The sequence below is a fragment of the Trichechus manatus genome, unplaced genomic scaffold, assembly GCF_000243295.1.
Source record: "Trichechus manatus latirostris isolate Lorelei unplaced genomic scaffold, TriManLat1.0 scaffold00024, whole genome shotgun sequence".
In the NCBI taxonomy this organism is placed as follows: Eukaryota; Metazoa; Chordata; class Mammalia; order Sirenia; family Trichechidae; genus Trichechus; species Trichechus manatus.
Genome location: NW_004443960.1, coordinates 1,774,245 through 1,782,997, shown reverse-complemented (window position 1 = coordinate 1,782,997; position 8,753 = coordinate 1,774,245). Strand labels below are relative to the sequence as shown.

Below are 8,753 nucleotides of genomic sequence, written 5' to 3'. Positions count from 1 at the left end.
GGGCCCCTGCCGCGCCCGACGGCGCTTCGCCCGGGGACAGCGCCCGGCAGAAGCTGGAGGAGACTAGCGCCTGCCTGGCGGCCGCGCTGCAAGCGGTGGAGGAGAAGATCCGGCAGGAGGACGGCCAGGGCCCCCGGTAGGCACGGGGGGGCGGGGGCGGGGCCGTAGGCGGGGTCTGATCCCGGCCCGCCCCTTCACTGCCGGAGTTGGCTGTAAGCGGGCCAGGGGCGGTATCTGGTGCAGGGGGTGGGGCCTAGGGCAGACCATGGGCGCGGTCTGACCGGGACCGAGCTTGGTAAGCCGTGGCTGTGCCCTAGGGGGCGGGGCCCGGCGGGACGAGGCCTCGGGGGCGTGGTCTTGTCCGGTTCCCGCCCTGATCACGCGCCAGGGTTGGCGTTGAGAGGGCCGGGGCGTGGCCTGCCGCGAGTGAGGCGTGACCGGCACAAAGGGGCGTGGTCTAGGGCGGTCCATGGAAGGAAACCGGGCCAGGGGCGGGGTCCTTCACGAGAGGGTCGTGGTCTGCCCTCGGGCGCGGTAGGCTTACACTCTGGGGTCAATGGTGGGCGGAGCCTACCGTTGGCGTGTCTGTGCACGAGGGGCGGGGCCTATAGGCGTGATCTCCCCCCTGCCCCGCCCCGCCCCGCCCCACTCCCGGACCTGGCTGAGACTGCCTGGGCAAGGACGCGGCCCACCACCGGCCCCGCCCGCTCACGCCGGTCCCACCGCCCCCAGCCCCTCGGCCGCGGAGAAGAGCACCGGCAGCATCCTGGACGACATCGGCAGCATGTTCGACGACCTGGCCGACCAGCTGGACGCCATGCTGGAGTGACGGGCCGCCGGCATGTGGGGCCCGCCCGTGCCGCCCAGACTCTGGCCCCGCACACTGACCTTTACCTCAGGACGGGCACCTGGACCGGGCGGCTGCGGGCCGAGGCGGGGGCGGGACTCTGCAGCCCCCGCACAAGCACAACTCCTGCCCTCTGCCTGGGGCGCCTGGCCGGGGCTCCTAGGGCTCGGCCCGGCCGGCGGGGCCCGGCCCGCCTGCTGCTCCCCGTGCAATACTTGCTGCGCCGCCGGGCCTGCTCCGGGAGGAGGGGAAGGGGCGCCGCTGGAGCCCCCTCCCACTCCGCGGCAGAGCACAGGCCTCCGCCCAGCACAGAACTGCCGATCGGGGCCTCGGCCAACCGCTCCAGCTCAGCACAAGGGGCAGGGGACCGAGGCTGGGGCTCGTGGGGCCCCCACCCCACTGCACCCCCCTCCCCAGAATATAAGCTATGGAGAGTATTAATTTATTGGGAATGAGCTGAGGCAGATTTCCCCAGAGAAACAAAAAGGTATAACTTTAACAAATATATATTTAAAGAAAGAAGAAACTATTATTGATTCTATAGAAAACCGTTTACCGACTGAAAGGACACTGGAGTCCAGCTCGAGACAAAAGCTGTTAGAGACCCAGGCCGTCTGTCCGTCCTTCCCTCCCTCGGTCCAGGAGGGGCCAGGCCCCTGGCCCAGTAGCACAAACGGGGCTGGGGACAGGGAGGGGGTCGGTGCTCTGCCAGGGCCTCTCTGCCCCCCACCCTTCACTTCTTTGCGTCGGAAGAACTCGAAGGATGTGCCTTGCTCGCTGATGGGCTGTGTCCTCTTCCAGGCCTGTGGGAGACGGGGGCGGGGCTCCCTCCTCCTCGTGGGCGTGGCTGAGTCCTGGGGGTGTGGTTGAGGGTGTGCGTGGGCATGAGTGGGCGAGTGACCGCCGTGTGGGAGCGGAGGCGTGCACGCGACTGCGTGTGGCGCATGCACGTGCGTGCCTACCCCCCAGGACCCCGCGCTGGCCCTGCACAAGCAGCCAGCCCAGCCCCCACTCGAGTTCCGACGGCCGCTTCTGCTCGCGGTCCGAGGCTGTGTCGTGTGGTGTTCTCGCCCCTTGTTCCTCTCCAACCCCGCTACTCTCTCTTCCCCCTCAAAAAAGTACTGACTGGTCTCTATTGTGTTTGCTGGTCCAGATGTGTTGGGAACAACTTTGACGTTTCTTAAAAAAAAAAAAAAAATCGGAAAACGCTGAAAGCCAGCCAGGGATGGTGAGGCGGGCCGGGTGGAGGGGCCGGCTGAGGTGCTGTCCCGGGGGAAAGCTCCTTCCAGCTGTCTCCCCGTGGCGATCCTCGGGAGTGGGTGCCCTGGCTGCCAACCTGGCCTCCCCTCAGGCTGGTCTCTAGCAGGCGGGGAGGGGCCCGGGCAGGGGGCTGCTGTCGGCGATCAATAAACAGCAGAAAATGGAGCTGCCTGGTCCACTTTTTGGGGGGGAAGTGATGGAGGCAGTGAGGGCAGAGGCTGGAACCCTGGCCCCAAGGTGGGTGGTGGGCCTTGTCCTGCGGTCCGTAAGGAACTCTTTTGTGCCCCCCCAAAGTGTCAGAAGTGAACCCCTAACTCCCCTTGAGATGTCAAAAAGGAGCCCCTTTGTGCCCCTCCCCTCCGGTGGCTGCCCACGGACATCCTCGGGCGGCATCTCCGAGTCTTCGCACGCAGCCCCCTGCCCCAAGGACTCGCTCCCACTCCTAGCCACAGTCTGCGCAGCGTTTATTTCTGTCTGGAAGTAATCAAATGTATGTACAGTCTAAAAACAGTAGAAAATGTGAGTAAAAAGGCCTGCAGTCCGTCACGGGGAAGGAGCAGGCTGGGCCGGCCGAGTGTCGTACCTGGCGCCCAGGGGAGAGTGCTGGGCATTCTCCTGGCAGCGGCGCAGACGCCACCAAGCATGGGCCGGGAGGGTACTGCCAGCCTGCCCCCCCCCGCCCCCCCGGCCCCCCAGGCAGCCAGCTGGCTCAGACAGGCCCAGAGGAGGCTCTCCATTAGCAGGTCCACACCTACAAAGACAGGGCTGTGTCAGGTGCGCCTGCGGCCCACGCCGCCCTTCTCTGCTGCCTGCCCTGGGCTGCTCCACTCCGTGGGACCCCGCGGGGCACTCACCTTCACGGTGCTGTCCACGGCACCTGAGAAGAGCCGGCCCCGGGACACGGCCAGCGCAGTCACGCTGCCCTGGTGCCGCAGCAAGGTCTGCGTGCAGATCATGTTGTCCATGCTCCAGACCTGGGGGCACGTGAGATGTGAGGCTACGTGGGCACCGAGTGCCCACCCTGTGCCCGGGCCTGCTGTCGCCCCAGGCTGGCACGCACCCTGAGGGACCGGTCATAGGATGCACTGAAGACTTTGGTCTGGTCTGGTGTCGAGATGACCGCCAGGGCGTACACGGTGCCCACGTGGCCCGTCAGGGTCCGCACCTGCTCCTTGGATTCGATGTCCCACACCTAGGAACGGGTGGGCCCAGGCAGGTAAGGGACACTTGACAGGGCAGAGTGGGGCCCGAGGCCAGACCCTGCCCCTGGCCTTACGTGGATGAGGTTCTCATAGGTGCCACAGACAATGTGATGGCTCGTCACGGCGATTGAGTAGACGCTGCCACCTGACGTCTGCAGCACGTGGATGCAGTCCAGCGTGCGGATGTCCCAGATCTGTGGGCGAGCATGGGCTGCTGGGCCAGGCACCCCCCAGGGTCTGCAGGGCTCTGACACTCCAGCCACCCACGTGGCTGTCTGTCTATCCTGTCTGCTAGGGGTGGGGCACAAGTAGGAGCCCCCATGAGCTACCTGGGAAGTGCGGGCAGAGTGCAAGGCCCTGCCAGCAAGGGCGGCGCACCTTGATTGTCTGATAGGAGCCGCTGTACAGGTAGCTCTGGGCGGCCACCAGGGCCCGCACCCAGTGGTTCAGGCCCGTGAGCTCCTTCTTCAACTTCAGCTCGGTACCCACGATGTCCCAGACCTGCAGGAGCGGTGGTGAGCGCGGGGCAGGTGTCCCGGCGCCCCAGGACCCGCACGTGCAGGCCCCCCCCCGCCCCGCACCTTGATGGCCTTCAGGGAGCCACTGAAGAGCATGTTGTGTGAGGAGACCAGCGTGCACACTGGGTTGTCGTGGGCCCGGATGGTGTTCACCTTCTGCAGGTTCTGGATGTCCCACACCTGGGGGCAGCGCAGGAGCCTCAGGGCACCGCTGGCCTGAGCCAGGCCTCGAGCAGTGAGAGTGGCGTGCCTGCCCGCCCGCCCGCCCACCCGCCCACTCACGATGATGGTGCAGTCCGCAGAGCCGCTGTACAGCCTGCACCTGGGGAAGCAAACCCGCCGGGTCAGGGCTGCCTTCCCCGCTGACGCCGCCCTGGCCAAGGCCACCAGGCACTGGCAGCTCAGGCCAAGGCCACCGCTGCTTCCCTAAGCCTCCGTTTTCCGGCCTCAGTGCTAGAACCTTGGAAGTGGCGGCCAGGCCTCTGGTGCCTGCCTGGAAAGCATCTGACAGCTGAGCTGCGAGGTCATTACCAGCCTGTTAGTGCTGAATAAATCCACCGGGCTGTGCTGGCAGGCGGGCTGCTGCCACCTGTCGGCGGGCATCCTGCTCACTCGTATGCTCACACTCACATGGTCTCCCACACTCACACGCCCACACTCACGTGCTCTCAGCACATACTCACATGCTCACACGTTCTCACAGCTCTGCTAATACACACACAGGCTCACGCGCCCTCACACATACTTGCTCACACACTCACATGGTCTCACACTCATGCTCTCACATACTCACATGCTTATGCTCCTGCACACATATCGTCACACTCACATGCCATCACCCATGCTCACACGTTCACACACACCCATGCTCATATACATGCTCATATACGTGCTCGCACTCCCGCCCACTCAATGCTCTCACATGCTCTCGCACACACACACAATGCACATACAAGCTCTCACACTCACACACACACGTTCATACTCACGCACGCTCACACATACACGTACTCCCATGCACATGCTCATGCCTGTGTCCACATATACAAAGCCTCACGACATGAAACAGGAAAGCAGCACAGGAGGGGGTCCCCTTGGGCAGGGAGGTGGCTCCTCTGGGGTCCTGGTCCCCAGAGCTGTGCCCAGGGTTCCGGCTACAGGCTGGTGGCAGCTAAGCTCCCGCCTACATGCTCACTGACATCCCAAGGCCCCACCTCTGTGCCGGCTGCGGGAGGGCTCCAGGGCTTTGCTGGGTGTCATGGATTGAACTGTGTCCCCGCATAATAGGTGTCAACTTGGTTAGGCCAAGATTCCCAGAATTGTGTGGTTGTACTCCATTTTGTGATTGTAATTTTATGTTTAAGAGAATTAGGAGGTGGAATTGTAACACCCTTACTAAGGTCACATCCCTGATCCAATGAAAACGGAGTTTCCCTGGAGTGTGGCCTTCACCACCTTTTCTCTTACAAACGATAAAAGGAAAGGGAAGCAAGCAGAGAATCGGGGACCTCATCCCGCCAAGAAAGCAGTGCCAGGAGCAGAGTGCGTCCTTCGGACCCGGGGTCCCTGCGTGGAGAAGCTCCTTGACCAGGGGAATATTGATGACAAGGACCGTCTTCTGGAGCCAACAGAGAGAGGAAGCCTTCCCCTGGAGCTGACACCCTAAATTTGGACTTGTAGCCTTCTAGACTGAGAGAGAATACACTTGTCTTTGTTACAGCCGCCCACTCATGCGGCTCCTGTCACGGCAGCACTAAACGACTAAGACACCAGGCTCCGCAAGTGACACAGCTCTGGGAGATGGGGCACAGATACAGAAGTGGGCCCCACCTGCAACCCCCAGGCCCAGCGCTGAGCAGGGACCCACAGCAGGACCAGCCATACAAGCATGGGTCCCGCCCACGGGCTCCTGCCCTGGCTCCACACGCCCCATGGTGAGGGACCGTGCTCTGCTCACCCCTGGATGCAGAGCGCCAGCACAATGCCATCGTGGCCCTCCAGCGTCTTCTGGCACTTGTAGGTGGTACACGTGTCCCACACCTGCAGAGACCAGGGTCAGGTGCCCAGTGGTCAGCCACGTCAGGGGCACACAGCAGGAAGGAGGGAGCGGGACATTTGGGGGTGCTGGCGGAGGCTGGTAGGCTGGCCCACCCCTCGGGCCGCCCCACCCACCTTGATGGTCTTGTCCGAGGAGCCGCTGAAAAGCAAGTCACCCGTGGAGTAGACGCAGAGACACCAGACGGGACCCTGGTGCCCCACAAAGGTCCCCTTGCACTTGAAGATCTGCTGAGGGTCGTAGGCTGCAAAGAGAAGGGTGAGGTGAGGAGGCGTGGGGGCAGGGGGGCGGGGTGAGGAGCCATGGAGGTGGGGGTGTGGGAGGGGGCGGCAGGGGCCACAAACTCACATCCCAGGATGCCCATGTTCAGCCGTGCGTTGATGTGGGACAGCTCGTCCTGCAAGACCGAGAGTGGCGCAGGTGGGCGGGACTGTCGCAGCCTCCAGGGCAGCCCCACGCCCCGACCCTGAGCGGTGGGCCGCATGGCAGCTCACGTTCAGCATGGAGGCGTCACGCCGGAACTCCATGAGGTCCTCGCTGAGCTTGCTCTGGTTCTCGTCCAGGACATCTGGGTGGCAGGAAGGGGCTGGGGTCACCGGGGCCAAAAGCAGGGGTCACCCCCAAGCCCCTGCCCCGGGGCCAGGCCTCACCGAACTTGAGCTCCAGGCTCTTCTCTAGCTGATCAATCTTCTCGGAGAGCTTGCCCAGCATGGAGCGCAGAAAGGCGATCTCCTGGTCCTTCTGGGCCAGAGCCACTTGCATCTCGTGGAAGCGGTCGTCTGTCTGCTGCAGGAACTCCTTCAGGCCCTCGAAACGGCACGTCTCCAGGTGCGTCTCGTACGTGTCCTGGTTCCCGATGAACGTGCACCTGGGGCACGAGACCGCTGCCCTGCCCACCTGCCCCGACCCACCACCCACTGGCCTCCCGACACCGCGTCTCTCTCAAGCCCTCCCACATCTGTCACTGCCCCCTAGCCCAGCCCCCTTCGTCTCTAAATGGGATGCCGCCCTCCGTGCAGCCATGCCCGCCCATCCTGCCTGCTGGCTCCCGGAAGCCCCCAGGCCACTTTGCAGGTGAAATCCAGCGCTCTGCCTCTGCCTGGGCCTCCGGTGGGGCCCCTCTCATTCTCAGAATGAAAACCACTCCCCTCACAGCCTCTGGGCCCTGGAAAGCCCCAGTCCCCTCCATTCTCCACTCCAGCCGCCTCCTCTGACCACAGGGCCTTTGCCCGGTTCCCTCCCCCGAGAGCCTTAGTTCTCTGCGCACAGCTCCCCTAACCACCCCGCTCCCCCCATCAGCCCAGTCCCCTCTGAGTCGCTCCTTGGTGTCACCCGTACCTGGGTTTGTAATTTACACAGTCATCGCTGTGGCTCCCGGCTAAGGTCTGTGTCCCGGGGGACCCTGGCTGTCTCCCCAGCGCCCGGCTCAGTCGGCTCTCGACCAAGACTCACTGAAGACGTGACCCTGAGTGCCGGCCGCCCCCCGCGCCCCCCCCCCCACTCACCCGTACTTGGAGTGGGGACACTTGATGTGCTCACACTCCTTGAGGTGGGCCCCCAGGTCCATCCTGAGGAGAGGCGGGCAGTTGGGGTTGTTGGGGCACCGCACAGGCCGGTACTCACAGTTGCCCTCGTGGTCCCTGCGGGCAGGGGCCACGGCGGGGAGTGAGCCCCCAGGAGAGCGGGCCGGGGCCGCCAGCCGCCCTGGGGGACACACTCACTTCCGGGCACTGAGCTTGATGGTGAAGGGGCAGCCGCGGGGGTCCACCTCGAAGGCACTAGGCTTCCCGCTGCCCGCCACCCGGCAGCCATGCCTACAGTGGATGAAGAGCTCCCCGACCTGCTCGGCCACGGCGATGTTGTTCACCACCACCGTCAGCTTGGCGCTGTCCACGGGGCACTTCTCTGCGGTGGGGAGGACGCGCTGACCCACGGCCATCTGGCCGCACCCGCCCCGACACTGTGCCCAGGCTGGGACTGGCGGGAAACGGACTCCTTCTGGGGTCGGGGTTGGTCAGGCCCGAAATGCGCTCCCCCGTCTGGATGGGCGTGAACCTCTTCATCAGGCGCCTCCCAAGGCCCCAGCACCCAAGCGTGGGGGCACGTCAAGCCCAAGAACAAGCATGGGGTGAGCAGGTGGTACAGGGATCTCTCCACTCTCCCCGGGACCGTCTGGGGCTGGGCGAGGGTTGGGGCCCGAGCATGAAGCCCACCACAGGGCAGCCATCACCAGGCCTGAGCCGGCAGGAGCTGACCCCAGGATGCCCCATCCTGCATCCACCACGGGAAGGCCCTGAGCCTGGAGGGCCCCTGGGAGCTCACAAAGGCCCCGAGCTCCGGCCCCAGCACGCCTGGATGCTTGTGTGTGCGTGAGAAGCCGCCAGCGACTGCCTGGCAGCCATGGGCACACAGGTATGGGCCTGGCCGGGAAGTTCCTGAAGGGCCCCGCCCCAGCTGATGATGGGCCCAGCCCAAACTCTCTTGAGGCGCCTACCTGACTTGAGGGCGCATCTTCTACAGAAAGTGTGCTGTTGGGCAAAGGACAGAGGCTGCAACAGGACTCCTCATCCAGGGCCTCTTGCCCCACCTGCACCCCAGCCTACCTATGCCAGTGGCCCCACCCCACACGTGGTGATCACGGGGTCCCACCCCCTCCCCCCACATGGTGATCACAGGGTCCCGCCCCCTCCCCCCCCACATGGTGATCACGGGGTCCCCCTCACCCCACACGTGGTGACCACGGGGTCCCGCCCCCTCCCCCCACATGGTGATCACAGGGTCCCGCACCCTCCCCCCCCACATGCTGATCACGGGGTCCCCCTCCCCCCACACGTGGTGATCACGGGGTCCCACCCCCTCCCCCCGCATGG

The 8,753-nt window shown here is 64.7% G+C and overlaps 2 protein-coding genes across 6 annotated transcripts in view; one reads left to right on the top strand and one right to left on the bottom strand.

The window, feature by feature from the left end:
• CASKIN1 (CASK interacting protein 1) overlaps positions 1-829 on the top strand; it is a 17,486-nt gene extending 16,657 nt beyond the window's left edge. The window contains exons 20-21 of the mRNA XM_012554586.1: positions 2-136; positions 733-829. Coding sequence (XP_012410040.1) covers positions 2-136; positions 733-829 — 232 coding nt within the window. The remainder of the gene's footprint in view (position 1; positions 137-732) is intronic.
• Positions 830-2,554: 1,725 nt separating this feature from the next.
• Positions 2,555-8,753, bottom strand: part of TRAF7 (TNF receptor associated factor 7) — a 19,913-nt gene continuing 13,714 nt past the window's right edge. For 4 of the 5 annotated variants that reach the window (XM_023728393.1, XM_023728394.1, XM_023728396.1 and 1 more), the window contains 15 exons: positions 8,378-8,411; positions 7,605-7,788; positions 7,389-7,523; positions 6,534-6,751; positions 6,378-6,451; positions 6,232-6,280; positions 6,000-6,127; positions 5,785-5,867; positions 4,110-4,149; positions 3,891-4,007; positions 3,688-3,810; positions 3,384-3,503; positions 3,168-3,299; positions 2,962-3,081; positions 2,555-2,858 (listed from right to left, as the gene is read on the bottom strand). In XM_023728393.1, coding sequence (XP_023584161.1) covers positions 2,844-2,858; positions 2,962-3,081; positions 3,168-3,299; positions 3,384-3,503; positions 3,688-3,810; positions 3,891-4,007; positions 4,110-4,149; positions 5,785-5,867; positions 6,000-6,127; positions 6,232-6,280; positions 6,378-6,451; positions 6,534-6,751; positions 7,389-7,523; positions 7,605-7,788; positions 8,378-8,411 — 1,572 coding nt within the window. In that variant the 3' untranslated portion in view covers positions 2,555-2,843. The remainder of the gene's footprint in view (positions 2,859-2,961; positions 3,082-3,167; positions 3,300-3,383; positions 3,504-3,687; positions 3,811-3,890; positions 4,008-4,109; positions 4,150-5,784; positions 5,868-5,999; positions 6,128-6,231; positions 6,281-6,377; positions 6,452-6,533; positions 6,752-7,388; positions 7,524-7,604; positions 7,789-8,377; positions 8,412-8,753) is intronic. The other variant, XM_023728395.1, reaches the window with a different exon arrangement.